Source organism: Takifugu flavidus, chromosome 6 (genome assembly GCF_003711565.1).
Source record: "Takifugu flavidus isolate HTHZ2018 chromosome 6, ASM371156v2, whole genome shotgun sequence".
Classification (NCBI taxonomy): Eukaryota; Metazoa; Chordata; class Actinopteri; order Tetraodontiformes; family Tetraodontidae; genus Takifugu; species Takifugu flavidus.
Genome location: NC_079525.1, coordinates 15,982,487 through 16,010,302, shown reverse-complemented (window position 1 = coordinate 16,010,302; position 27,816 = coordinate 15,982,487). Strand labels below are relative to the sequence as shown.

The 27,816-nt window shown below is 52.4% G+C and overlaps 4 protein-coding genes and 1 long non-coding RNA gene across 6 annotated transcripts in view; 2 read left to right on the top strand and 3 right to left on the bottom strand.

Moving 5' to 3' along the window:
* Positions 1-101, bottom strand: part of clockb (clock circadian regulator b) — a 14,033-nt gene extending 13,932 nt beyond the window's left edge. Inside the window, exon 1 of one of the 2 annotated variants that reach the window (XM_057035214.1) lies at positions 1-101. This exon is cut by the window's left edge and continues 239 nt beyond it. The gene's annotated coding sequence lies outside the window, so the exon portion shown is untranslated. The other variant, XM_057035215.1, reaches the window with a different exon arrangement.
* Positions 102-1,225: 1,124 nt separating this feature from the next.
* On the top strand, positions 1,226-4,594 carry exoc1l (exocyst complex component 1 like). The gene is made up of 3 exons (XM_057035753.1): positions 1,226-2,608; positions 2,876-3,054; positions 3,846-4,594. Exons 1-3 carry the CDS (start codon positions 2,488-2,490, stop codon positions 4,113-4,115), a joined length of 570 nt encoding a protein of 189 aa, XP_056891733.1. The 5' UTR covers positions 1,226-2,487; the 3' UTR covers positions 4,116-4,594.
* Positions 3,153-6,309, bottom strand: LOC130527374 (uncharacterized). Its single transcript, XR_008951020.1, has 2 exons — positions 5,910-6,309; positions 3,153-5,804 (listed from the first exon to the last, which is right to left on the bottom strand). It is a non-coding gene; the product is annotated as an uncharacterized LOC130527374 (long non-coding RNA).
* On the top strand, positions 5,051-12,305 carry smc2 (structural maintenance of chromosomes 2). The gene is made up of 25 exons (XM_057035602.1): positions 5,051-5,313; positions 5,408-5,557; positions 5,649-5,771; positions 5,847-5,885; positions 5,971-6,081; positions 6,180-6,224; positions 6,307-6,540; positions 6,629-6,778; positions 6,863-7,096; positions 7,265-7,424; positions 7,492-7,609; positions 7,977-8,115; positions 8,197-8,316; positions 8,392-8,596; positions 8,681-8,816; positions 8,890-9,014; positions 9,101-9,294; positions 9,381-9,524; positions 9,602-9,676; positions 9,753-9,872; positions 10,453-10,653; positions 10,891-11,007; positions 11,110-11,270; positions 11,343-11,490; positions 11,901-12,305. The coding sequence occupies exons 1-25, from the start codon at positions 5,146-5,148 to the stop codon at positions 12,084-12,086; spliced, it is 3,603 nt and encodes a 1,200-aa protein (XP_056891582.1). The 5' UTR covers positions 5,051-5,145; the 3' UTR covers positions 12,087-12,305.
* A 334-nt stretch (positions 12,306-12,639) lies between these two features.
* ecpas (Ecm29 proteasome adaptor and scaffold) lies at positions 12,640-27,785 on the bottom strand. The gene is made up of 49 exons (XM_057035760.1): positions 27,749-27,785; positions 26,886-27,016; positions 25,883-25,999; positions 25,198-25,316; positions 24,806-24,955; positions 24,531-24,708; positions 24,328-24,467; positions 23,901-23,979; positions 23,712-23,831; positions 23,537-23,622; positions 23,383-23,458; positions 23,252-23,301; positions 23,099-23,165; positions 22,850-22,972; positions 22,662-22,765; positions 22,447-22,570; positions 22,283-22,363; positions 21,967-22,183; positions 21,785-21,876; positions 21,540-21,674; positions 21,299-21,461; positions 21,010-21,182; positions 20,821-20,922; positions 20,292-20,415; positions 20,019-20,164; positions 19,846-19,900; positions 19,653-19,767; positions 19,497-19,565; positions 19,293-19,410; positions 19,036-19,203; positions 18,880-18,959; positions 18,613-18,718; positions 18,491-18,538; positions 18,292-18,410; positions 17,894-18,044; positions 17,756-17,821; positions 16,750-16,839; positions 16,609-16,675; positions 16,441-16,532; positions 16,239-16,305; positions 15,973-16,170; positions 15,688-15,899; positions 15,573-15,616; positions 15,310-15,499; positions 15,089-15,239; positions 14,093-14,198; positions 13,934-14,022; positions 13,793-13,864; positions 12,640-13,235 (listed from the first exon to the last, which is right to left on the bottom strand). The coding sequence occupies exons 1-49, from the start codon at positions 27,768-27,770 to the stop codon at positions 13,096-13,098; spliced, it is 5,532 nt and encodes a 1,843-aa protein (XP_056891740.1). The 5' UTR covers positions 27,771-27,785; the 3' UTR covers positions 12,640-13,095.
* Between the last annotated feature and the right edge of the window lie 31 nt (positions 27,786-27,816).

The window sequence follows — 27,816 nt, the reverse complement described above, 5'->3', positions numbered from 1 at the left end:
GCCGTCAGCCTCACCCGCATGTGATGGTCACAAACGCGGGGGGAAAGCGCGCATTTGCCCCGCACGGTGACGCGTTTGGGGGATGGTTCGAGAGGAGTTGTCACATTTTAGAGATGTCACGGCTAAAACAAGTGTTGCTTCGGGGCTGGAGCGCACATGTGATGCTGAACGGTGTCCCAGAGGGTCACGCCGAGGCGGGGATGGCCCGATCCGATGCGGGGTTTTCCCCTCTCATGGAGACCCAATCAGAATTTCTACGCACTGTGACGTCCCACCTTATAGCTGAGCGAGGTTCCCCTGAATTCATATTTATTTCATATATGCATGTCAGATGATTCTTGCGTGATTGAGTGCTTCATTCTTATTTCTCCAAGTATTAAATAGCGCTAATTATAACGATTTTGTTAATGAACTTAATTATGGCTTTAAAAAGGACACAACAATAAAGGCATAAAGGTAGTACAATTAAAATATTCCATACTGCTTATAGGTCTATGCAAATATAAGTGTATGTATAAATAATGTATATGTATACAATATAAAAAATAATGTATATGTATGTATAAAGTGTATAATGACATTGTAATAAAGAAAGTAAACATTTACACAGATGGTGAATGTCTGGACTGAATTGGTTTTGTTTGAAAAAAATATAAACTAATAAAGTTATTCTTTCTGAAGCATATATTTGCAATCAGTGCTTCCAAAACAAAGTATATATATTTAGAGGTGTATTTATTTCTGCTGCATATGATTATTTCCATCTATTATCAGGGTTACCATCCTGTTATCAGCTCATCCTGATACTTTCTGCATATACTTGTTATTTAATTCAAGGTCGCCCTCCAACGGCTGCTTTATTCAGGGTTTTGCACGTCGTGCACGTGGACTCTGTCTTCTGTCCCTTTTTTCTTCCCCTTCTGCTGTGATGCCATCATTCATCCCCACATTTTTGGTGGAGATCTTTTTGGAAATCTTTTTTCACTCTTTATGTCAACATAAAGTCATTCAGTTTCCACACTCCCATTCCTACTGTATAACTATATTAACCTTGTCATAATCGTTTATTAAATACTCCTCTACGTATGACTCTAACAGCTTTATATGCTATTTATGCCTATCAAATTTACCCATTTAAATATTTATTGTTCATTTAAACCTTTCCACACTGTGCAAACTGAATCACAACTGTATTTTCTGTATTTTTAACTGTATTTTTAAACACATTCATCCAAGTCTCCTTTTAACAGAAAAGCTGTACTTCGTGAGTTTGACCTTTATATAAAAAGGATTTTCAACGTACACAGCAATGTTAAGGAAGTAGAAATATCTACTTTGTTATTCATGAGATCCAAGGCCTGTATCTTTCCTTGCCTCCCTGCTTCCTGCCAGTGTGAGCATCTTTCCATTTCAGAGGCAAAGAGGCTCTCAAGTGAACACCCACAAAAACCATCAACAACAATAACAACAAAGCACTTAGCCGAGGAACAACCCAGCTCTCGTTTTCAAAAAATGTGACAAATCCAATAAGAGCCACGACTTTTCCTGCCGACAAATTGGATCAGAGCGTTGTTCTGGTTCATTTAGGGCAATTCTCTGCTGGAAATATCCTCCGAGCTGCCCCTCATGAACTGAACCCAGTCTGATATGATGTCCTGATGCTCACAAGGAAAACTTTATCACCTGTGCACTGTGTGCTGTCAGAGAACGGTTTATCACACGTTAATGCCTAATGGAGAGCAATCGTTTAATCAAACTTAATCAAACCAGTGCATATCAACATCCATATGTTGCAGGACGAGACACAGGGACCAGGGGAAAGAGTCCACGTGAGGACACATGCATTGACTTTATTTAAGTGCTGGGAAACTCTGCATTTTATGTCTGTTTACGAAATCTGGGCATGGGTATCATAATGGATCTTAATTGAAGCAATAAAAGAGATTGGCCTTTAATTTTTCCCTTTCTGCTAAAGGTCCCGTGAGATGATGAGAGCCAGGGCTGTAGCGTGTGTGCATGCTTGTTTTCCTACACATGTGAGGTCCCACCTTCGTGGATTTAGTCATATTTCGAGTTGCAGTCATTTTTGAGGAGCAAATATTTTTGGTCCAGTTACTTATTGCTTATTTCTTGAGTATGATATAGAATGATAATATTTTAAAGTAAGCATTAAGCATTCACTTTAGAAAATGAATGGAAGTCAATGAGAGGACCCTGCAGTTGCACGTGTGTGCGTGCGTGTGCGTGTGTGCGCGCGTGTGTGGTGGAGTAAGGTATCCTTTCATGCACAACCACAGGGCACCTTCACACTCTCCGTTACTGCCTGGTTTCTGTCCGTCACTCTCTCGTCGGTCCTTGATTCTTGACTTTCCTCAGCTCGTGCTCAGACCTTCTCACTCAGTTTGTGATCACTCTTTCACCCACTTTGACTTTGCTGGATCTTGAAGATTTCCTTTTCCTTCGGCCCTTTTCTTTTCTTCTGCAGTGATGTCGTCTCTTCTGAGAGAGGAGATGCAGAGAGTTTTATTCAGGCCTACGAAACAGAATCTGGTGGAGTTTATAGAAATTGAGGAACCATCACAAGGAAGACATTTTCTTTGTGTGTCAGGTATTTGGCTCTCCTTTGAATTTGGCCGTCATTTCCGATGTTAATTTAATTAGGATTAAATCCGTTTCAGCATGGGTTTATGCACATTTATCCACGGTAGTTGTAATTTCATTTTAAACATGTATTTTAATTAATTATTGGAATACTTTTATCCACAGAAAAATGTTTTCATTGGTAGAGAATGTCAAGTGTTGTGCAGTTTGCCATGAAATGAGCAATGCTGGTGCCCCTGCATGGACCAACGCTTACAACCTTTTTTTTCTGCAGTAGCGAAAAACAAAACGGTGCAGTTAAGTGTTGTGCGATGTCAGATGTCTCTGACCAAAATTAAGTCCGGATCCAAAAAGTCCCGCACTAAACGCTCCCGCATACAAGACTGTTACCGAAGGACAGAGATCTGGTCACTACAAGACCTAAATCTGGTGGATGGACGGGACCCAGATGTGGTAAACAACTTATTTCAATCTTTTTTTAAAATGTTCATTGTGTATTTCTGGTCTATAAATAGCGACATAAGCAAAAACCTGAAAACAAGTCAAATGCAGCCGTTTGATCACCAGAACCTTTATAAAAACTATAGCAGTAGATTCATAATTAGGTTCACTTATATAACACATTTAAGCAGCAATTTAAAGTGCTTCACAACAGTCCGAATACATACATACATCCTAAAACATGCTTTATGATGCAGGCCTCAGATATTTCTCATTAAAAATAAAATCCTAAAACACAAAACGCACCTCATGACGGGCAACCTGTGACTGTTTCTAGAAATAATTTCCCAGTTTTATCAATGCATAATTCATTCTTTGTCTCCAAGTTGCCCATTTGTGTTCATATAGCTGATATTGGGTTTAGAATTCATACCAAAATGTGTACAGTGTGTTGCAAAAAGCCTTTTTTTTTTTTTAAATACTTTTTTTTTTTACACCACCAAGAGGTCATATGCACAGATTCAGTCACACTGGATCATACACACAGAACATAGTAGCCACAGGACGATACACTTCACATTCCTAAATTCACATCGGATAATATGTAACACATGGAGCCCAGTTTTCTTCCCTATTTCATTCTGCAATCTCAAAATAAAGGTGAGAAGTTCGGTACAGTACATGTGATTTATTATATTCTTCCACTGGTTCAGCGTGGGAGAAGCCAGCGTCTGGTCATTGCTTCGCAGGACGTGCCCGATGCAACCACTTTCTAATTCTGTGCATGTATTGTGTGGTTCTAGGATGACCCCTGCTTCCTTCTGCATTTTGACAAGGTGCGTACGGTGACAGCTATCAGCTCTTCGGCCAAGTACGCCATCGTACGAGCCCTGGTTGTTCTGAGCGACAAGTACTGTCAGAGCTCTCTAAACCTGCGAAACTTTGACTGGGCATACATCAAGCCCACCTCATTTTACTCAAATAGAGGAGACTGTGTTGTTCTCTCACAGATATGCTTCTATGCATTCAATTTGGTATGCTTGTCTATGTGTCCCGTGCCTCTGGATGCCTAATGAATTTTAACATTCATAGGTTTTGTGTGTGCACGTGTCAATCAAGGTTTGTCCATTTTAAGTCTGAGCTTATGTGAATGAAAGGTTAAGGCTTTCTTTAAAGTAACATGGCTGTGTTATAAAACTGTAATTTGCACCATCACCATATAATTAGTAATGTAGAAATCCAGACTACTGCAAGATAGATTAGTTTGTTTTGAATGCAGGTAAATTTACAGTCTGCTACAATGTGGTATTTGTCAACTTTGTCCTACAAAAGTATTTTTACTGTATATCCTTATTTATTCTCATGTGCTGTGGTCAAATTTATAAGATTATCTAATGTATCGCTGTCTTGCTTTCTTTTCTTTGATCATCTTCAAATGTATAACAATTGTAATTATAAGTATGACAACTTTATGACAACTTAACAAAAGGCTGTACAAATGGAACATTGAAGCTTTTCTTAAAGCTTTGAACAATAAAATGTGACAAAGTGACTCCAGGATTACAATTATTATGATTCTATATTTATTTTACTTTCCTCCCTACATAGTCACCAACAGAAATAATGATTTTACCAAATTAAATGATAATAATTCTTTTTAATTATAAGCGCCGTTCTAACGCTCAAGGACGTCCACCGCTTCTGGAAGCCGAGAAGGCACAAACGCTTGTTTAGTAGCCTTTACGTTTGCCTGACGAAAATGAAAAAACAAACAAAAATTACTCATAAACACCAAAAAATGTTTTCCATTTTGTTTCCACAATTAAATTAGTTGTAAATTATGGCGTACGGCTAATAAACCTGTATTTTTTGTTAACATTTCCTATTATTTTATATATATATTTTTTTAATCCGGCGCTGAAATGACGTACAGGGAACTCAATACATACCCCGCCAAAATTTAAGCGACAAGAGAAGAGAGCCGTAAATTCCACGGTTTGGCTGTAAACACCGTGTTTGAATTTACTGCTAATTACAGATTTCTTGTTGGAATACTACGAATCATATCTCCGGAATTTGCGGGCAGAGGGCAAACGTTGCAGGATGCACATCAAGTCTATTATCTTAGAAGGGTTCAAATCCTACGCACAGAGGACGGAGATCAACGGTTTCGACCCGCTCTTCAACGCCATCACGGGGCTGAACGGCAGCGGCAAGTCCAATATTTTGGACTCCATATGTTTCCTTCTGGGAATATCTAATCTCAGTCACGTAAGTTCGTTATATGTCATTCAGTATCGAAAGCATTAACCCTCCGTGAAAGGAGCTGACGTTGCCTTCCTGTGTTGGTTTGTTGTACCCAAAGGTGCGAGCCTCGAACCTTCAGGATTTGGTTTACAAAAACGGACAAGGAGGAATCACGAAGGCCACCGTGTCCATCACCTTTGATAACTCCAACAAAGGCGAAAGCCCTCTGGGTTTTGAAACTCATGATGAAATTACAGTCACCAGACAGGTTGAACTCCAGCGTGGATTAAGAGTCACATTTGTGAGGTTGTTGACCACACTAAATCTGTCATGATTTTTCTTCTTCCTCCTGCTGAAAGGTGGTAATTGGAGGTCGGAATAAGTACCTCATCAATGGAGTCAATGCCAACAACACCAGGGTGCAGGACCTGTTCTGCTCGGTTGGCCTCAACGTCAACAACCCCCATTTCCTCATCATGCAGGTCAGTTCTGTCTGCAGCGTCTGTGCCACAAGCCTCAAGAATAGTTCACATCACGTTATATTTCCAATCCGTTAGGGGAGGATCACCAAAGTTCTCAACATGAAGCCACCAGAGGTAAACTATGAACATAGTACGCACCATTTATTGGTCAGGGATCTCCTGTTTCCGCTGAGGTTTTAGACGTACTGTCTTTTTCCAGATCCTTGCCATGATTGAAGAAGCAGCGGGGACGAGAATGTATGAATGCAAGAAGATCAGTGCTCAGAAGACGATTGAAAAAAAGGAAGCCAAGCTGAAGGAGATTCAGACAGTATGACAAACATCAGATTAAACATTTCACCAGTTTACCCCCTTTTACCTTTTAAATTGTAGCTGCTTAACTGGGTCCGTTTGTTCACCTTTTTAAAGATTTTGGACGAGGAAATCACTCCAACAATGCAGAAACTTCAAGAAGTAGGTTTGCTGCATTCGTGATGGACTTTGAGGAACGTACCTTAACCTATGACCCCTTCCATTAAACTCTGATTCTTCATAGGAACGGTCTTCGTATTTGGAGTACCAGAAGTTGATGCGTGAGATCCAGCACCTGACGCGACTCCATGTGGCCTGGTTGTTTGTGTGCGCAGAGGAAACCAAGCTGAAATCAGCAGATAACCTGAAGGTGATGCAGGACAACATCAAGAAGATGCAAGTCAGTCTTGTCGAGAACGAGAGTAAGGTCCAGGAGCTCTCGGCCCAGATTCAGGAACTCCAGAAGAAGAAGGACCAGGTATGTTGGATGGATTAGGATGTCTTTCAAACTTTAGTACAAAATGTTGTATACATATCAAACATAAGGACTGATTTGTCCTGTGTAGGAGGTGAACGGAGTATTAAAATCCCTGGAAGAGGCTCTGGCCGACGTGCAACGCGTTGATGCCAAAGTCCAGAGTGGGCTTGACATGAAAAAGCAGAATATTCAAGATGAAACCAAGAAGAGGAAGGAGCTCGTCAAGAATATGGAGGAGGTGAATGAGGAGACCTGAGAGAAACTGATTCTGACTCGTCTTGCTGTCAACATGAAGACTTTAAAAGCTTTCCTTCACATTCAGGACAAGAAGATGCTCATTGTGAAAGAGAGAGAGGTTTCCAAAGTGATGGAGCAACTTCTGGCCATGCAGGAAGAGGGACAAAAGGAGAATGCTGCGCTTGAAGTAGCAGAGAAGCACTTCAGGGCCGTGTCAGCAGGCCTGTCCACCAATGAGGATGGAGAGGAGGCCACACTAGCTGGGCAGATGATGACCTGCAAGAATGACATAAGCAAGGCAGACACAGAGGCCAAGCAGGTGGGGGCAGGAATGAGGCTGAGGGGGCGGGGCTGGCAGGAAAAGCCCTGCCGTGATGGAGGACAGGCTCCAGCCTCCTCCCGTGCCCCTCCACGGACACAGCAGACGTTTCACTCCCGTCAGTTGTGTAGAGGATTGAGATTTCCCTCCGTTCTATCGTCCACCCAGGCACAGATGGCCCTGAAACATGCTCAGGCAGAGCTGAAGACCAAACAGACTGAGATGAAGAAGATGGACAGTGGCTACAAGAAGGACCAGGACGCGCTGCGGGCCGTCAGATCCAGCAGGGAGAAACTTCAGGCCGAGCTCGACACACTCGGCTACGAAGGTGCTCTTGATCACGGCTCCCGGTCTCTTTGTTGTGCTTTGGCCTTGATGCTTTGGTGTGTGTGCAGATGGAAAAGAGGAGAGGCTGTTGGACAAGAGACGACAACTGTCCAGAGAAGTCACCGAGCTTGGAGAGAAATACGAGCGTCTGGTGTCTCGCTTCCCTAACCTGCGCTTTGATTACAAGTAAGAGGACCTTCGCGTGTGCTGCAGCGGTGGAATCTAGATGATCCAAACATCCTCAACCAATCGGTTCTGAAGATTATTCCAGGCCCTAAAGTTCACTCCCTGATCGGTCGGGCCCGTTTAGCTACGTTGGACAACTTGTGTTGCACATAGACAACTGGACATGGGAGGAAATTCAGGTTTTAAGGGCTCGTTTTTTACCAACATTACAGAAGATTTTGTCGTCCTTTGAGCTGCTAAGCTCAGCGATTAGCTTGCGTTTTGTTTTCTGAATGTTGTGATTGATGTTACTATTCCCAGGTCAAAATTGGTGTTAATGATATTAACAATACGAGTGTTTTACAAATGTGTTTTGGTTTTGTCAAAGGGACCCAGAGCGAGGATGGGACCGTAGCAAAGTGAAGGGGCTGTTGGCCAACCTGATCACCATCCAAGAGGTGTCCTACGCTACGGCTCTGGAGGTGGTTGCCGGGGGACGCCTCTATAATATTGTAGTCGACACAGAGGTGGGTGCGTCCAGGTGCCTTCTGCATTCAGCCGATCAATAATGTGCCGATCACATGACCACTGAGTCTTCCCTCGCTAAGGTGACGGGGAAGAAGCTGCTGGAAAGAGGGGAGCTGCAGCGGAGATACACCATCATTCCCTTAAACAAGATTTCTGCCAGAACCCTCGACGACAGAGTGGTGAATACGGCCAAGAGCCTGGTGAGAGGACACCTCTGATGTTCTGACCTCAGGAGGTCCAGCACCGTGCCCCTCTAAGGTCTGTGCTCCTGTCAGGTGGGGAGGGCCAACGTCCACACGGCTCTGTCTCTGGTGGGCTACGAGGCTGACCTGCGGAAGGCCATGCAGTACGTCTTTGGCTCCACCCTGGTGTGCGACACCCTAGACAACGCCAAGAAAGTGGCTTTTGACAAGCACGTGATGACCAAGACCGTCACTCTTGGGGGGGACATCTTTGATCCGCAGGGGACCCTGAGTGGAGGTGAGAGCGTCTGCAAAGGCCTCTGGCCATTAGATGCTTTTTGTTTGAATCAAACACATGATTTCCCTGTGTTGTTACTTCCAGGTGCTCGTTCCCAGGCTGCATCGGTTCTGTCCAGCCTGCAGGAGCTGAAGGACGTTCGGGATGAGCTGAACAGCAAAGAGTCCCAACTTCAGGATGTTGAAGGCCAACTGACCGGTCTGAGGGCAACTGCAGACAAGTATGTAGCCGTGAGCTCCAGGTCTCTGGGCCTGTAGAGGACAGGCGCGACGACGCTCCTTCTCCCCCTTCAGGTATCGGCAGCTGAAGCAGCAGTGTGAGCTGAAGGTGGAGGAGGAGCAGATTCTGCAGGCCAAACTGCAGCAGAGCTCCTTCCATCAGCAGCAGGAGGAGCTGGAGAGGCTGCGAGCGACCATCGGTGAGGAGGCGCAGACAGACTCCAGTCACCTGACTCCAGATGCTCCTCCACTCTCCAGAACCCTGATTGCTGTGTTGCTGTTGCAGCGGACAGCGAGGAGACGTTGCGTATTACTGAGGAGGTGCACAAACGGGCGGAGGAAAAGTACCAGGTGCTGGAGAAGAAGATGAAGAACGCCGAGGCCGAGCGGGAGCAGGAGCTGAAAGCAGCACAGCAGAAGCTGACGGCCGCCAAGACCAAGGCCGACGCCTTCAACAAGGGGCTGAAGCAGAAGCAGCAGGTCAAGCAGCTCCACACTCCAAGGCTGCGCCCGGCCCGGCCCGGCCCGGCCCGGCTGACCCGTGGTTGGTTCTGCTGTGTTGACAGGAGTCCGATGCTGTTGCTCTGGAGCTGGAGGAGCTGCGGCGGGAGCAGGCGGGTTATGAGCAGCAGATCCAGGCTGTGGACGAAGCCATGAAGGCCATCCAGGAGCAGATCGACAGCATGGCCTGCACCGTGTCCCAGAACAAGGTGCCCCCCGGTCCCATGACACGCTGTGTTCAACACATGAACATTCTGGTTCTGATCCACCCCGCCCCTCTCTTTAGGAGGCGGTGCGTAAAGCCCAGGAGGAGCTGACGAAGCAGAAGGAGGTGATCATGGCCCAGGACAAGGAGCTCAAGGTGAGCTCTTCGGTTGTGGGGGGGCTTCAGAAACGAGCAGCTTCAGAGACAGCTGACGATGACCCTGACCCTCCAGGGGAAGAGCTCGGAGGCCAATCACCTGAGGGAGCAGAACAACGAGGTCCAGCTGAAGATCAAGGAGCTGGAGCACAACATCAACAAGCACCGCAAAGACACTCAGGACGCTGCTGACAAGGTCCCCCACCGCTCACCTGCTCTCACACAAGGCACAAGGGGGGGTCCCAGGAGGCTCGCCACAGGTCGGAGCCTCCTGGGCCGGGGCCAGCGGGGCCTCGGCCCAGGAGGCTCGCCACAGGTCAGGGAGCCTCCTGGGCCGGGGCCAGCGGGGCCTCGGCCCAGGAGGCTCGCCACAGGTCGGAGCCTCCTGGGCCGGGGCCAGCGGGGCCTCGGCCCAGGAGGCTCGCCACAGGTCAGGGAGCCTCCTGGGCTGCCGGGGCCAGCGGGGCCTCGGCCCAGGAGGCTCGCCACAGGTCAGGGAGCCTCCTGGGCTGCCGGGGCCAGCGGGGCCTCGGCAGCCCAGAAGGCTCGCCACAGGTCAGGGAGCCTCCTGGGCTGCCGGGGCCAGCGGGGCCTCGGCCCAGGAGGCTCCCTGACCTGTGGCGAGCCTCCTGGGCCGAGGCCCCGCTGGCCCCGGCCCAGGAGGCTCCGACCTGTGGCGAGCCTCCTGGGCCGGGGCCAGCGGGGCCTCGGCGCTGAGAAGGTTCTGGCCTCATCTCACACAGCATCACTGCTTCTTTCTTCCCTCCTCTCCACAGGTGTCGAGGATGCTGGAGGAACACGACTGGATCCACTCCGAGCGCCAGTTCTTCGGCCAGCCCAACACTTCCTACGACTTCAAGACCAATAATCCCCGCGAGGCGAGCCAGCGCCTGAGGAAGCTGGAGGAGACCACCTCCAAGCTGGAGAGGAACGTCAACAAGAGGGCGATGAACATGCTGAATGAAACTGAGGAGAAGGTGAGCTCCGGGCCAGGGGGCCCTCGGGGCCAGGGGGCCCTCTGGGTCAGGGGGCCCTCTGGGTCAGGGGGCCCTCCGGGTCAGGGGGCCCTCAGGGTCAGGGGGCTCTCCGGGTCAGGGGGCCCTTGGGGCCAGGTGGTCCTCGGGGTCCTCCGGGTCAGGGGGCCCTCCGGGTCAGGGGGCCCCGAGGGCCCTCCGGGCCTTCGGCGTGTCTAAATCTGTGTCCATCCTCTGCAGTACAACGACCTGATGAAGAAGAAGAGGATCGTGGAAAGCGACAAAACCAAAATCTTGCAGACCATCGAGGAGCTGGACCAGAAGAAGAACGAAGCTCTCAACGTGGCGTGGCAGAAGGTCGCCCCCCCCCCCCGGTCTTTTCTGCCTGTTCTCCATTCGTTCCCGTTGTTCCCAGCACGTTCCTCTTTACCACAAAGCTCCATCCGTCTCCCTCCGCAGGTCAACAAGGATTTTGGATCTATTTTCTCCACGCTGCTGCCTGGAGCCACCGCCAAGCTGGCTCCTCCCCAAGGATGTGGCGTTTTGGAGGGCCTTGAGTTCAAGGTGGCCTTGGGCACCACCTGGAAGGAGAACCTGAGTGAGCTGAGCGGGGGTCAGAGGTCAGGGGACAAACACGGGTTTGTGGGGGGCAGATGGAGCTCCGGTGTTGCTGAGCAGCCTCGTGTGTGCAGGTCCCTGGTCGCCTTGTCCCTCATCCTGGCCATGCTGCTCTTCAAACCTGCCCCCATCTACATCCTGGACGAGGTCGACGCCGCCCTGGACCTGTCCCACACCCAGAACATCGGACAGATGCTGCGCGCACACTTTCGGCACTCTCAGGTACGGGGACGGTGGTCGGGGGACGGTGAACGGGGGGACGGTGAACGGGGGGACAGTGGTCGGGGGGCGGTGAACGGGGGGACGGTGGTCGGGGGACAGTGGACGGTGAACGGGGGGACAGTGGACAGTGGTCGGGGGACGGTGAACGGGGGGACAGTGGACGGTGGTCGGGGGACAGTGGACGGTGAACGGGGGGACAGTGGTCGGGGGACGGTGGACGGGTGGACAGTGGTCGGGGGACAGTGGTTGGGGGGCCGGTGGTCCAGGGGACGGTGGTCGGGGGACGGTGGTCCAGGGGACGGTGGTCGGGGGACGGTGGACAGTGGTCGGGGGACGGTGGTCCAGGGGACAGTGGTCGGGGGACGGTGGTCCAGGATGCACACGTGACCGTGTTTAAACCCCCCCTGCAGTTCGTGGTGGTGTCCCTGAAGGACGGCATGTTCGCCAACGCCAACGTGCTCTTCAAGACCAAGTTTGTGGACGGCATGTCCACGGTGACGAGGACGGCCCTCAGCCAGAGCGACGCCGGCGTCCCTCAGAAAGCTCCTGAGAAGGCTCGACACAGGGACAGGAAGAACAGACAGCTGCTCGGCTGAGCTCCGACGACCCACGGCCGTCCAGGCGTCCACCTGAGCGTCCACCTGAGCGTCCACCTGAGCGTCCTCAGTGACATCATCATGTCTCTTCTGCTCTGTCCTCGTCTTCATGTCCTTCATTTTAAAACGTGTCCCTGTAAATGTTCTTGTTCATCTCTTACTCGTGACCACTTTTATAAGCGATTCTGTCCACTTTTACTAAATAAAAGCTAAGTTGAAGTTGTTGTCAGACGTCTCCACGTCCAACCAGCTGTGGGAGGACGATGACCAGCTGGTGTCCAGGTCCAACTTCTGGACCGCCCCAGGCTTGTGTGGCTCACTGACCCAGATGGTCAGGGAACGTTTGGACCCCTTTGGGGGAACGTTATCTCATTAGTGACATTCCGAACCTCCCAAACGGAACTTTCCCACAATATTCAAATTTTCCAAGACTGAATTTTGGGCTGTAATTAGCTGGAAAGCACAAAATTCAAAGAGGTCAAAGGTATCAGCGTTTCAGAGTTTGATGTTTGATGGGGAATATCAGACGTGTTAGACAGACACAACCCCCCCATCACACTTTCATCAGTCTGTTTTATTTCAAAACTTGACAAACCGGCTGTTAATGTTGCAAACAGGAGCCTTGACAGAGCAGTTCACCTGGAGGGCTTCAGCAGACAGGTGCAACAGCAGAACACGCCCCCAGGGCGGGGCTAAAGGAACCACAAACCAACACAACTATTTATGCATCGACGGCACCGCCCAGGACCACCGGATCGGCGCCGCCCCATCCGGGGCTCCGAACCCAGCGCCGTGCCACGTTCTCCAGATGGGATCCAGCCGTGCACAGGTCACGCTAACGTGCACAGGTCACGCTAACGTGCACAGTCACGCTAACGTGCACGTCACCGAGAGGCGTCAGCAGCCGAGTCGTCTGATTTCAATGTGTTTGGTTTTTAGAAAGAAGAAAAGAAAAGCCGCTTTGCTCGTCCCGCTGCGCGTGCACGTGCGTGCGCGTGCGTGCACGTGCTCAGGGCTGACTCTGGATGCGTCTGCGCAGCTCCTGGGCCCTCTCCCTCAGCTCGGCCCGGCTGTCTGACTGCAGCGTTGCCAGAGACAGCTGCAGCTGCTCCCGGCTCCTGGAGGCCATGCACTCCCACTGCTCGCTCTCTGCAACGGCACAGACACCAGCGTTTCCACGGCAACCTCTCCAGGACAGAAATACATCAGCAACTTCATGTGGAGCAAACAGCGAATGGAATGCTGAAATATGTGCAGCGACGCTTCCACGTCTCCATAGCAACGGGAGCATCTGCTGCCTCCAGACAGCTCCTCAGACCTGGGCTCAGACCTGGGCTCAGACCTGGGCTCAGACCTGGGCTCAGGCCTGGGCTCAGACCTGTCCTCAGACCTGTCCTCAGACCTGTCCTCAGACCTGTCCTCAGACCTGTCCTCAGACCTGGGCTCAGACCTGGGCTCAGACCTGGGCTCAGACCTGGGCTCAGACCTGGCCTCAGACCTGGCCTCAGACCTGGCCTCAGACCTGGGCTCAGACCTGGGCTCAGACCTGGGCTCAGACCTGGGCTCAGACCTGGGCTCAGACCTGGGCTCAGACCTGTCCTCAGGCCTGTCCTCAGACCTGGCTCAGACCTGGGCTCAGACCTGTCCTCAGACCTGTCCTCAGACCTGGGCTCAGACCCCCCCCCCCGCCCAGCCTGGGAACGCACCTGTGGTTCGCTTCACCAGCAGATCCACCACAGCCAAGGCCTCGGTCCTCACTGATGAGTAACTCTTGTTCTCTGGAGAACAAAAGAAAAGCCACATTAGAGAGGGGGCGAGCAGAGACGTGGCCCTGCAGGTGTCCTCACCGAGAGGGAACGTTAGAGCCCAGCAGGCGTCCGTGAAGATCTGGGACAGCGCACCCACGTCCTCGCTGCCTTTGTCCAGAAGCAGCAGTCTACAAAGAGAAGGTTGGGCTGGAAACAGCGGCTGGTTTGGTCTCAGGGAGCAGCAGAAGGTGCGTTTACCTCTGGAAGAACGCCTCCATGCACTGCAGCGCCGCGAGCTGCACCTTCCAGGTGCTCAGCTTCAGTTTCTCACACATGAGGCTGCAGAGCTCCTGCTGGAAGCACGCTGCACACAGAGAGCCGCTCGTTACCTGCTCAGGCTAACAGGAGCTAACAGGAGCGAGGCGGAGCTAACACAAGCTAACAGCAGCGAGGCGGAGCTAACAGGAGCGAGGCGGAGCTAACAGGAGCGAGGCGGAGCTAACACGAGCTAACAGGAGCTAGGCGGAGCTAACAGGAGCGAGGCGGAGCTAACACCAGCTAACAGGAGCGAGGCGGAGCTAACACAAGCTAACAGGAGCGAGGCGGAGCTAACACAAGCTAACAGGAGCGAGGCGGAGCTAACACAAGCTAACAGGAGCGAGGCGGAGCTAACATCAGCTAACAGGAGCGAGGCGGAGCTAACATCAGCTAACAGGAGCGAGGCGGAGCTAACATCAGCTAACAGGAGCGAGGCGGAGCTAACACAAGCTAACAGGAGCGAGGCGGAGCTAACATCAGCTAACAGGAGCGAGGCGGAGCTAACATCAGCTAACAGGAGCGAGGCGGAGCTAACATCAGCTAACAGGAGCGAGGCGGAGCTAACACAAGCTAACAGGAGCGAGGCGGAGCTAACACAAGCTAACAGGAGCGAGGCGGAGCTAACATCAGCTAATGAGGTGGAGCTAACATCAGCTAACAGGAGCGAGGCGGAGCTAACATCAGCTAACAGGAGCGAGCGGAGCTAACATCAGCTAACAGGAGCGAGGCGGAGCTAACATCAGCTAACAGGAGCGAGGCGGAGCTAACAGGAGCGAGGCGGAGCTAACATCAGCTAACAGGAGCGAGGCGGAGCTAACAGGAGCTAACAGGAGCTAACAGGAGCGAGGCGGAGCTAACACGAGCTAACAGGAGCGAGGCGAGCTAACCCGCCGGCTCCTGGACGTGTGTCAGACGGGTTAGGGTTAGGGTTCTTACCCTGGGTCTCTGGGTTTCTGGGCCAGGACTTCCCCAGAGTCTCAAATGCACATATCACAGCTTCTGTCTGCAGCGCCTTCTCCTTCACGTCGCCATCGTCTTCATCGTCCTCGCGGGACCTCGGCGGGCCGCCGCCACTTTCTGGGCAGCTCTGTTGGGATGTGAAAGAGCTCAGTACAGGACGTGTGGCAGCGGCGCCGGAGCGACGGGTACACGCCGACCTTCAGCAGCGGGAACAGGACGGCCGCCACGGCGCCGAAGCGGTCCTCCTGGCTGCTGTGGAGCACGTCCGCGGCGCAGCGCAGGGCGGCCATCTTGTACGGCAGGTTCTCTTTGTGGCACTCCCTCAGCACGGCCTCCAGCACCTCACACACCGACGGCTGGCCGCCAGACGGCTTCTGCAGCTCTGGGCTGGACGGCCGACACACACACACACACAACTTAGACCTGGTCTTTTGGAGGGACGTGCTCTCCGGGCTCTTACCAGCACTTGGACACCACCGATCCGATGGCCTTCAGCAGCTCCTCCTGGAACGAGAAGAAAGGCGTGAGGAGAAGCACCACGCCGCGGGTGCCTCCACCGGCGGCTCCAGTCTCACCTTCCCAGACCAGGTGCGCCCAGAAAGGCCCTGCAACAGAGCCGACAGGACCATTCCGAGGTGCGGCGCCACCAGTGAGCCCGTCTGCTCCTTGGCAACGGTTGCCATGGCAGCGGCACCCTGGGCCTTCATCTTCCAGGACTGAGACTGCAGCGCGGTCTGCGTGATGGCGATCAGCTCGGTCATGTAGAGGCGGATCCCTCCGAAGCTTCCTGTGGGGCAGCGAGATGCACCTGAGCACCGTGCTCTCCTCACACCACTCGTCCACCGGGCACCAGCGCTCACCTGGGACGTTGTCCTGCCACACCTCGGCCCACAGGGCGGCGTCGCGGCCGCTCTCCTGGTCCTCGTCGGGCCCCGGGGCCTGGTGCATCCCCAGGAAGGCGAGGGGCAGAGCCACTCCCGCGTGAGCCTTCAGCACGTCGGGGCTGTAGTGGCTGATGGCGTGAACGGTCAGCGCGCACGAGGACTTGTGCACCGGCTCTGAGAGGGACGCACAGGTCAGTCAGAGGGAAGGAGGTCAACAGGCCGACAGGAAGTAGAGTCTCTACCTTCCTTCTGCAGGTACCAGGTGCTCAGCTTCAGCAGAAGCTTCTCCACGCTGCTGTCCTTCGCCGTCTGACGGCCCAAAACAACCAGTCACACTCTGAAGGTGCCCACGAAGAGCCCGTGGGGGCCACGGTACTGGTCCCCACGGGCCACGGTACTGGTTCCCACGGGCCAGGTACTGGTTCCCACGGGCCATGTACTTACCCTGACCAGGTGTCCCAGAGCAAACGCGTATTGCTTCTGCACCACGCTGCTTCGGTCCTGGAGCCCCGTCAGCAGCGCGCTCATCAGTTTACCTGGAAACAAGCGTCATTAAAGGTCCGGCAGGTCCAGAGAGGCGGTGGAGCGGTGCCGAGCCTCCCTGGGCAGTACCTGAGTATGGACCGAGGTCCTGTGGACACTGGACAGTGAGAGTGACCACCACACTGGCACAGCCCCCCTGGGGAGAGCAGGAGACGCACGTTAGAGCCGCTCTACCTGGACCAGCGCTCAGAGTCAGAACGGCACCGGTACCTTGGTTCCGAGGCCGACGCCGCTCCTGAGCAGCTCACAGAGGCGAGGAACCAGTTCTCCCAGCACGGACACGTCGAGGTGCTGCAGACACTGGGGAGACAGCAGCATCTGTGAGGGCGCCGCAGCATCGGTGAGGGCGCCGCAGCATCTGTGAGGGCGCCGCGCCATCGTGCTCGCTTCAGTGCACGTGTGCGCTCCAAGAACAGAGGCCAGCTTCAACCCCGGGCCCTGGGCCCCCGGCCCCGGGCCCAACCTCCTAACCTGAACCCTTGTGGGCCCGAATGTATCCGGCCCGGCCTCAGCAACTGGCACGGACCCGGAAAGGCAACAGACAAACCTGCCCACGTGCACCTGCACTCACCTGCAGATCTGCCACACAACACCTGTAGCAACACTCACTCACCCGTAGCAACACTCGCCCGTAGCAACACTCGCCCGCCCGTAGCAACACTCGCCCGCCCATAGCAACACTCGCCCGCCCGTAGCAACACTCGCCCGCCCGTAGCAACACTCACCCGCCCGTAGCAACACTCACCCGCCCGTAGCAACACTCGCCCGTAGCAACACTCGCCCGTAGCAACACTCACTCGCCCGTAGCAACACCCGCCCGTAGCAACACTCACCCGTAGCAACACTCACTCGCCCGTAGCAACGCTCACTCGCCCGTAGCAACGCTCACTCGCCCGTAGCAACGCTCACTCGCCCGTAGCAACACACACTCGCCCGTAGCAACACTCACTCGCCCGTAGCAACACTCACTCGCCCGTAGCAACACTCACCCGTAGCAACACTCACTCGCCCGTAGCAACACTCACTCGCCCGTAGCAACACTCACCTGTAGCAGCTGATTCTACATTTTACAGCAGACTGATTATGTTACGCTCATAAAAAGGCCCAGATATGCTGTTAGGGAGCACGTGAACTTAGGAAGCGAGAACGTTGGACCCGTGTTCTGCGACAGCAGCCACATCCATCCCATAAACACACGCAGCATTAGTTGCGTTACCATGTTAATGGTCTCCATCATTGGTGAAGACTTGGCAGCACTCAGCCGGGCAGCATCCATGGCACTCTGGAGAAACAGGCACAGGCCTCAGATTCGGACCCGTGAGAGACCAACCAGAACTCAGGTGCTCAGACCCACCTTTTCTTGTTCTGTTGCTCTGAGACTCAGATAGTTGAGGACCTGGGGCTCCAGGGTACTGAGGGCCTCCAGCAGGGCTGGGATCAGCCGGGGGGCATGGGGCTTGAGCCTGGGACCAGCGGTTTTGCTGATCTTCACCAGGGTCTGGATACTAGGAGCAAAGACAGCAGAAGTTGGTGCCCACAGACCGAGCTTTGGTACCAGGACCCCCCGGAGCTCAGGGTCACTCAAGTCTGGAGGATTGACATTGTGCCAAAACGTTGGCTTCACTTTAGCGTCATTAACAATAAAGCTAGACGAAGAGAAGAGCACCCAATAACTGGACACAGACGGAACCAGCGTGATGTCGGACTTATTCTCTGGGCCGACTTCAGCGCCTGAAGGTACGGAAGTGTTACCTGAGCGAGCGGACCTCCGCCACGTTGCTCAGGACGCCTTTCTCCAGGAGGGTGGGTAGGACCACAGCCACGGTCCTCTGGGCTGCAGAGCCCGTGGACTCGCACATACGTGTGCACACCTGCACACACACACACACACACACACACTCAGAGCTCTGCCTCAAACACGGACCTGAACCCACAACCGGTCTGGACCCACCTTACTGAGGGTCTTCAGCGCCAGGTCTGCTGCCTTCCTCACGGACTCCTGAAATATGACAGAACCATCAAACATCACAAGTCTTGCAGGTCTGCTAACGAGCACGTTTCTGACGTCGCCACCTTTATGTCATCGAGGACTCTGAACAGCGTTTCCCAGATCTCTGCGAGGTGATCGATGAGGTCATCCGCTTGTCGCCCTCGGACCAGGTCGTTGAGGGCCAAGCAGCTGAGGGGAGGAAGAGAGTGGATCAGAAACACACGAGCACTCGGTGAGCGTGGAGCCGCTACGATGCCGCTCAGATCCGGTCTGAACCCGGTCTCTGGGTCAGAGTAGAAGCCCAACGAGATGACAGCAACTGTCTGGAAGGGCAGCAGGTTCTGCTTTACCTGGACTCACGCACTCTCCAGGTGTTACTGGTCAAATTAGAAATGACATCCTGGAGGATCTCCTTCAGGTACTTGTCCACCTGTAGCGACAACACTCATTCAGCTCCTGATTAAACTACAGGTGTTTGTCTTGGAGCAGGAGCCCAAAAGCCCTACCAGGGTCTTATCTGTGACCAGCGCGTCCCAGATGCTGGTCATGGCCTGCCGAATGCTCAGGTTAGGGTCAAACTGGTAGCGATACAGACGAGGCACGAGCTGGGGCAGGAAGGGAGCCAGCTGCTCCCCAGCCTTCGCTGCAATCATGTGGAAGCCAAAAGCTGCACCCTGAACGTGGGGTCAGAGGGGAGGACGGGTTAGACGGGCCCAGGGAACGCCGGGCCAGCCGTGAGACGGCCGAGGCACGAGCAGCATACCTTCCGGGAGTTCCACATGGCGTGATGATTGGCCAGGTTCATGAACTTATAAACCAGGTCCGGCTGGTTCAGGTCGCTTGCCAGCGAGCAGAGTTCTTTGTAGGTGGTCAAGCCGTGGCTCCAGAGACAATGGGGAGACCACCAGATCTTACAACTCAGGAACAAACTCTGCGGTAAAAGTGTTGAATATCACCTGGTACTCACCCGTCTGGGGTCTTCCCCAGACCTTCTCCCTGAAACACCTCAGTGTTCTCTGAGAGCGCGTGTTTCACTCTGTCCACAAACACAAACACCAACCTAAGAAGCTTCCAGGAAAAGGCCGGAACAACAACAACAACAACAACAACAACATGAACGAACCTTTTGCCAGTCATGAGTGTTTCCACCAAGGTGGACACCAGTTCCTGCTGGTCATGCTCCCCCCCCATCTCATAAACCAGAGCCAAGCCCTTAGAGGCCACATCCTGGCTCAGCTCTGGAGGAAAGCACACAGGAGACTAATGAAGCCACAATTCCACACCGCTCGGTCAGTGAGTGGCAGAACTCGTCTCACCATCGGGCTCGGACAGGACAGAGATGAAGGCCACCTGAATCTGCTTCAGATGGGACTGGAGGAGGAAAGAGAGAGAAGAAAGCCGTGCACGTGACTCCTATTGATTAGATCAGCTTAGACCAGTGTTGGGAGTTACTGCAGCCTCACCAGCTGCCTCCAGTACAAGAACCCACCGTTATTTCCTTGTGTTGACTCAGTTTCTTCACCAGGGAAAGCAGCCAGATGCAGGCTGCCTGCCGCACATGTGGGTTCTGGCTGCAGATATATTTGGACAGGATGGAGTTGAGGACCCAGGGAACCACGTCGTTGTTTTTCAGATCTAAATATGATCAGTGGGAGAAGAGAAATGAAGTAAAAATAACAACAACATTTTTGAACATATGTGACCTCTGGTCAGGTGACTGCATCGCCACTGTCCTCAGGACAGAAACACCCCAGAGACGTACTGTGTGGCGGGCTGTACTGGTCCTCGGTGCAGGTCCAAGGATCCCTGGCAGCTCCAGATCTGGTGCCTACAGAAGCACTGCTGATGGCCTCACCAACTGTGAACTGAAGCTCCACCTGTTTGGCCTGGAGCGCCAGAAAAAGAGGAAAAAGACTGAACATTTGACTACAAAGACATTAAAAAATGAAAGTCTCCCTCAACAAAAGTACCTGACCATATTAAAGACTCCTCAACAATTAACAGTGACATTAAAGCACCGTTCACACGTGAGACAAAGGCACGTGCACACTCCTTTAACCTGCTTTAGCCACCGAGACAGCGAGCTGAAGGAGCAGCCTGCCATCTGATACTGAACATGCACCTCATTAACCCGTCATGGGACACCTACAGTGATTCCCACTTCCCACCTGGACAGAACTGCAAACTGGGGAATGAGTGTGGACTTCAGGGAGTCAGGTGTGATTTCAGACCAAAAGGTGGGTGAGAACAACGTTTAAATGGCAGGTGGAGAAGGAAGTACTGATCCAGACCTCTACAGAATCCATGAGGCCCTGCAGCAGCTTCTTCTGGTGAGGAAAAGCTCCATCGCCCACAGGGAGGTGCCCTAATGTCTGGATCGATCGCTCCTTCATCTGCATCCACACAATTGCGGGGGAAAGACGACAGAAACCACTTTAGGTAAGACGGGACATTCCTGCTCGTTGATGAAGCTCGTTTACCTTCGTGCTCTCTTTTCCCGAGGGAATACGAGCCAGCAGGTTCTTCACCATCGACAGCTTTGTGAACCCCTCGCCCTCCGCGGAGATCAGCAAGGGGCCATTCCGTGCTATTTCTCCCAGAGCTGTACATGCTGCTATCGCTAGCAGTGCACTGCTGCTGTCGAGGAAGGAGCCTGAACGGGCGCAGAGGGTGGTGATTCACAGGAGGCAGTGATAATTAACCAATCGTTACCCGTCCTACTGATAAACCACATCAAAATGGCACCAGCCTTGTCCTGTAACTCCATACCAATAGTTTTGGTGGCCATGGGAAGGAGGTCGCCATGCTCTTGATCTGGGATTTTTATTGGTTTTCCCTCTTCTGCTGTAGAGTCACAACCTTTTTTCTTGCTCATATATCTTCCCACCATGTAGCCGAGAGCCAAGATGGCCCCGTGTTGAGTCTCAGGACTCTGTTTGGTAAAGATATCGTCATGGAAGGTAGAGAGCACAAGAGGGGCACAAAGCCTGATGAAGACAGGGTGTCGTACATGGTTGTCTTTGGTGATTTTTACTAGGTTGTGAACCGCCGCCTGCAGCTCGTTGCCAGTCATGGTGGAGATGACCAGGGCATACAGCTGGGCCGCCAGCTCCCTCATGTCCTCCTTATTTGTGTTCATCAGACTCTGGGGGAGGAACGATTGGGAACAGAACACGTGGTCAGCCTGAACGCTGTCCTGGCATTTAACAGGTTTCCAAACCATATATTTAACTAACCAGAGGTACAAATACTCACTTTAATCCAGTCGATTCTATCAACAAATCTTGGGGCCAGTTTCTCGGGGCAGACAGAAACTACTTCGAGCAGACAATACATTACTGGAATTCCTGTGGAGACACAACAGAGCGATGTGACGTATACGCGAGAGCTGAATGAAATGCTAACAGTTAAATGATTGAGCCAGTTTAAGGTCTCACCTCCCACAGCTGATAGCAGTTGCTGCAGAAGATCCATGTAGACATGAACCGGGTTAGCCTCAGCACCTTTGGACCCTGAAGGATGAGGTTCTGATGACAGCAGGGTATGAACATAGCGGCCGATGGCTGGAGCGTCGTCCTGCATATCGGCCAGGCGTGCTGACGTGGGCGAAGCCCCGGCACTGTAAGCTAAACACATCCTCAGGTAGAGAACGATCTGGGAGAGAGAGAACATATCGGCTTGGGTAAGAAATGCTACTTCCCCAAGTATTCATTAGAATTCACCTCTTCATCAATACATTTATATTGTGTTTACCTCCCCAAATGCTGAGGGGTTGAAAGGAATCGTGGAAGTTCCAACGATATACTTCGCTGGAGTCTTGATCCTCTGAGCCGCCTGAATAAAACAAGCCCAAACATGAAGCCTCAGGGCAGAGCTTCCGGCTCCTGACATGAATGAGCTACAACACCCAGACGGACCTTCTCTTGCACATAGGCCACCATGTCGGGGAATGATGGCATCGGCTTTTTGTCTTCTTTCTCTCGACGAACAGTGGAAAAGGTTCTCAGCACCCTCTGGGCCTCCCCAGACACTTCTTCCCTTCTGAAACAGAAAAAGCAATATGACGGAAATGAGTCCGTCTTACGTTTTGTGTGTGTTTTGTGTGTTTTGTGTGCGTTTTGAGATGACTTACGGGTCTCCAGCTGCCAGGAGCAGCAGGTACCTTGATGGCACGTGGTCAGGAGCAAACACGTTGCTGGCAAACTTCATGGCCACCTGGCGCACCTGCACCTCAGGCTGGACAAAGACGATAATTGAGTTACCCTCTTTTTTTATTTAAACCAGGTGAACCAAGTGGCTTTATTACAAGTGTTCACTCACTTTTCCAATGTAAGCAGCCACCAGAGCTTCCATTAGGTTCAACAGCGCCCCCTGCAGGTTGGCATACGCTCCCACCATCATGGACAACGCTTCCTGTATCGCAAGTCGGACATCAGCCTCTTCCTGTTGGGGATTCCATCGAGTTCACGTCAATGTGGAGAAGCATGGGGTTAAGCAACAGAAGCTTGGTAAAGACAGGCGGAGCAATAATACAGCCTTTTCTCTTTCACTGTGTTTTCTATCACGCACCTTGCACATGGACTCAAAAAACTGCTGGACGAGTGCAATGTCCTTGGTGAACAGCTGTGGCATGCGGCTGCAGGAGACAAAGTAAGCCTTTTTAATCACAAACTCCTTCTGTCTACCAAAGTGACAATGAATAAAGTAATTCTCGTTGCACACCTTGACAGTTTTCCAACAGCCGAATAAGCAACACACAGCAACTTAGGATCCTGGAACAACAAGTTGTGCTGTTTTACATCAGAAATAAATGTTTGATCCTGAAGTTTTGATTGTGTCTGTCATTGTTTTACCTCCTTGTATTCATTGATGAGCTTGGTAAGACCATTGAGCAGCATCAGTCCCAAGGGTTTATTAGTGTCAGGGCATCTGAAAAACGTTAACAGGCCATTTTTAGAAGCCCCAGATCAAGTAGGAACGCATGGACGAGGGCTTGGAAATGCTTACACCATGCAGATGTGGTGGACAAACTGCAGCGTGAGTGACAGCAGCTTGTTGTTGGTGTTCGCTCCAAACAGGCCGTCATACACCACCTATTGAGAGAAGGAAAGGAATCACAGGTGTTCTGTAGCGACCATCCAACATCGAGAGGGTTTTTACCCCAGGAGCAGACGGAACGCACCTGGATGTTGGCAGGAAAGCACTCCGCAGCCAGACGGGAGCGTAAAAGGTGTGGCAGGATCTTCATCTTGACCCTGGTGCTGACCGGCTCGTGCTTCAGCTCTTGCTTCACGTTGCCAGCCTAATGGGCAGAGAGTGAGCCCGTCAATGAGGAGGTTACGTTTCAAGAGAAGCCTTCGCCCTTCCAAACCTTGGTTTTGAGAGGGACGTCGCCCAGATAAATCTTGTACATCTTGTTGATGATAACAGGATTATTCCAATCAATGATGCTGGAAAAGAATGAAAAATGATGAACAATTATCTGAACGTTTGTGCTCGTGTCATTTCAATCTTAAGGATCCAACCACGGACTAAACAATCCTCCTGATTCTGGACCCTTTTCTGTGTGAACATTCATTATGGATCTGGTTTCATCCTTATTCTGTTGAGATCAACTCATGGATTAGTGCAGCCCCGTCGTATTAAAGGCCAACGAAACGCTCTTTTGGATGTCGTCCGAATAATGTTTTAAATGTATAAAACTGATATTTAGGGAGACATAATCAACGGAGCTATTAATTTCTTTATGAATCAAAGGTGAGCGTCAGGAGTGGTGACCTGGGCCCGTCTCCCCGTACCTCTGCTTGCTCTTCAGCTCCAGGTCTGCTGCAGTCGCCACACTGTGGCGGGTGTCACTCGACGCCATCACCAGGTGCACCACTGTCTCCACCTCTGGAACTTGTTTGGCTTCAATGAACTTCACGATGCCCAGCTTACACTGTTGAGCAGAAGGGAGCGTCAAGCATGATCATGGGTCATCAGCGCCCTCCTCTGGCTCTACCTGTTCCAGCTGCTCAGCGCTCCACTGGGCCTCTCCAATCACTCTCTTGACAGCATATACACTCATGCCTGGGGGAGGCTGGGGGAGGCCCTGGCCCGCAGCGCTCACAGCCCCCTCTACAGGACCTCCTTGGGAGGAAGAGGGAGCCGGGCGAGTCGGGGATTCGTTCAGCACAAACCTAAAAATGCAAAGAGAAAAACAAAAACACGAGCTTAGATTCTGTAAATGTTCAACGGCTTCATCAGGAACCGTCGCCCAACGCAGCAGCGACCTACCCGTAGGGCATCAGCAGAACGTCCAGCATGAACTCCAGCAGCAGCTGCACGGTCTTCGGCCTCTCGGTCAGGTTAAAGAGGGAGGAGTTCTTGGAGGGGTCAGCAGGGTACTTCATGTGATAGAGAGTGGGCACCAACAGGTGCATCAGGCTGGGGGAGAGGAGGCTGCAGTGGTGAGGACAGCGAGGACGGCCTGGAGCACCGCGTGTGTGTGTGTGTGCGTGTGTGTGTGTGTTGTGTGTGTGTGTGTGCGCGTGTGTGTGTGTGTGCTTGGTTGTGTGTGCGTGTGTGTGTGTGTGTGTGCTTGGTTGTGTGTGTGTGTGTGTGTGTGTGTGTGTGTGTGTGTGTGTCTGTGTGTGTGTGTGCGTGTGCGTGCACGAGCGTGGGCCCACCTGTCCTGCTGCGGCTGTGGTTTGCCTTCCATGGCGGTGAGGAGGGTGGGGGCCAGCTCGCACTGTTTGCCCACCTCCAAACGAGGGTAGCCCATTTTGATGTAGATGATGGTGAAATTCTACAAATGACAATAATTCAACAGTCTCGTCATTTAGCTCTGGACTCACCAGTGTGGCGAGGTCACCAGTGTGGCGAGGTCACTAGTGTGGCGAGGTCACCAGTGTGGCGAGGTCACCAGTGTGGCGAGGTCACTAGTGTGGCGAGGTCACCAGTGTGGCGAGGTCACCAGTGTGGCGAGGTCACCAGTGTGGCGAGGTCACCAGTGTGGCGAGGTCACCAGTGTGGCGAGGTCACCAGTGTGGCGAGGTCACTAGTGTGGTGAGGTCATCAGTGTGGCGAGGTCACTAGTGTGGCGAGGTCACCAGTGTGGCGAGGTCATCAGTGTGGCGAGGTCACCAGTGTGGCGAGGTCACCAGTGTGGCGAGGTCACCAGTGTGGCGAGGTCACCAGTGTGGCGAGGTCACCAGTGTGGTGCATCTTATGAAATCAACAAGGAGTTCATTCAGCTCATGTCAGGAATGTTGTGATAGCATCTTTTTTTTAAATAAAAATCTAAATTGTTTACAGTCAGGGACATGTTCAGTCAGAACTGTGGCTGGAGCAGCACCAGGGACGTGACGTTACCGTGACGAAGGAGGCGGCTGCAGGGTCCTGGTACTGGACCAACAGGGTTTCCACCGGCAGCTGGATCTTTGGTCGGCTTTTGATGCGCTTGTTCAGGTGGACCAACAGCTCCATCACCTGGACACGAGGCACAGACAGTGTTCTCAGGAGAACCACAGACCACTCAGGACAACCACAGACCACTCAGGACAACCACAGACCACTCAGGACAACCACAGACCACTCAGGACAACCACAGACCACTCAGGAGAACCACAGACCACTCAGGAGAACCACAGACCACTGCTGACTGACATATGCAAACGGAGGTCGACTCTCCAAGCATGTTTGAATGGGAGGAACCTGCAGACCAGCTCTACCTCTGCCCCCCCCTTTACAGGGAGGAGCCCCCCCCCCACACACACACACACACACTGGGTGTGTGACGTCATGCTGCACTCCAGATGGAATGGCACCCTTAGATCTTCACTAAAGATAGAAGCTGCTATCAAAAATGGTGAATCTTGCTTATTTAAGCGACAGTTGGTTCCAAAAATACCAAAAAGGTCGGCAGGTGACTATTAAATGTGGGGACTCGCGTATTCACGTTTGAGAGCAGACGCAGCGTGAACTGTGCACGTGAGGGAGAAGCAAAAGATTTTAGATGAATATGGAGGCGACGGCCAGGAAACCCACAAACTAGGAAACAATCAGAGTGAAGCAACAGAGAATAAAAGAAAGTAGCAAAGGAAGAAACTCAAGTGTGTGTTGATGGAGACGTGTGTGTGTGGGGGGGACACACGTCTCCATCAACACTCCCAGCCCCCCCCCACACACACACACACACACACGTCTCCATCAACACACACTGGTCCCCCCACACACACACACACACACCCCCCCCGAGGGTCAACAGCCGCTCTGTGCACGTTTAAAACCCAAGATCCTCCTGTGTGAGGAGCACGAATCCTGCTGGGATGGGAATAAAGATGAGAGCTCTCCGAGCTTTTCCACACCCACTCACTTTCTTTCTGACCCCCTCCTGGACACTGGAGAGCTTGAGGAGCACCGGGGGCAGGAACTTGGAGATGATGTCCTGGAGCTGCTCGTCGGTTTCAGCATGGCCCAGGCGAAGGAACACACGTTCCAGCTGGTCTGTGACACACACACACACACACACACACACACAGGTTTCAGCTGATCTGTTAAACACACACATTTACCAGGCCGATCGACCCCTACTTAAGGTGGCATAAAGGAAGCTTTTAAAGTGCGCATCCACTAATTAAGGAGCCGACGCTTTAACAGCGGCTCTTCCAGACAGTCAGACCAGAGAAGAGCCACATGGGAGCCGCTTCGATCGCAGGGGCTCCCGGGGAGGCTTCGCCCGGCTCCCGGGGAGGCTTCGCCGGCTCCCGGGGAGCTTCGCCCGGCTCCCGGGGAGGCTTCGCCCGGCTCCCGGGGAGCCTTCGCCCGGCTCCCGGCTCTCTCCGTCGGCACGGCTCATCGTGACCACCGCTAGCACCCCCTGACACAGCCACATCTCCGGCTTTAGACAACTTCTGACAACACGTAAACCCAAACGCGAAGGCTCCGAAATATCGCTTTACCAAAATAAGCCAAGCAAAGCTGTAAAAATGACAGAATCTCAATGTCCTGGTGTCGGTTTCATTTCGACAATGACTGGGCAGGCGGCCTCCTGCGTTAGCACTGCTAGCTAGGCTAGTGAGTAGCTATCTGACGTTCCTTCAGAGAGTTCCCCTTTCCTAACAAAAATAAGCCTAATAGTCACTTGGAAAGGCGGGTTTTAGTCAGGGAGGCTGTTGGAATTTCGACCGTGTAGATTTTAAAACGCGAAATAATCCGAAATATCGCAGAGAAACTTACTGAGTTCATCCTGAGCAGCCATATTCGCGGCGACTCAACGGCGCCCCCTCAGTCCGCGGGGCGTCACT

Bases quoted from the DNA above. Each gene is read 5' to 3' on its own strand.
- ecpas (XM_057035760.1), bottom strand. From the start codon at position 27,770: ATGGCTGCTCAGGATGAACTCA. The intron at 22,184-22,282 runs GTAAACACAATA...TCTCTCTCCCAG, and splicing joins ACCCCTCAGCATTTGGGGAG to ATCGTTCTCTACCTGAGGAT. The intron at 21,462-21,539 runs GTACGACACCCT...TTTACCAAACAG, and splicing joins AAATCACCAAAGACAACCAT to AGTCCTGAGACTCAACACGG.
- smc2 (XM_057035602.1), top strand. From the start codon at position 5,146: ATGCACATCAAGTCTATTATCTTAGAAGGGTTCAAATCCTACGCACAG. The intron at 7,097-7,264 runs GTGGGGGCAGGA...TCGTCCACCCAG, and splicing joins CAGACACAGAGGCCAAGCAG to GCACAGATGGCCCTGAAACA. The intron at 8,317-8,391 runs GTGAGAGGACAC...TGCTCCTGTCAG, and splicing joins TGAATACGGCCAAGAGCCTG to GTGGGGAGGGCCAACGTCCA.
- exoc1l (XM_057035753.1), top strand. From the start codon at position 2,488: ATGTCGTCTCTTCTGAGAGAGGAGATGCAGAGAGTTTTATTCAGGCCT. The intron at 2,609-2,875 runs GTATTTGGCTCT...TTTTTTCTGCAG, and splicing joins ACATTTTCTTTGTGTGTCAG to TAGCGAAAAACAAAACGGTG. The intron at 3,055-3,845 runs GTAAACAACTTA...GTGTGGTTCTAG, and splicing joins ATGGACGGGACCCAGATGTG to GATGACCCCTGCTTCCTTCT.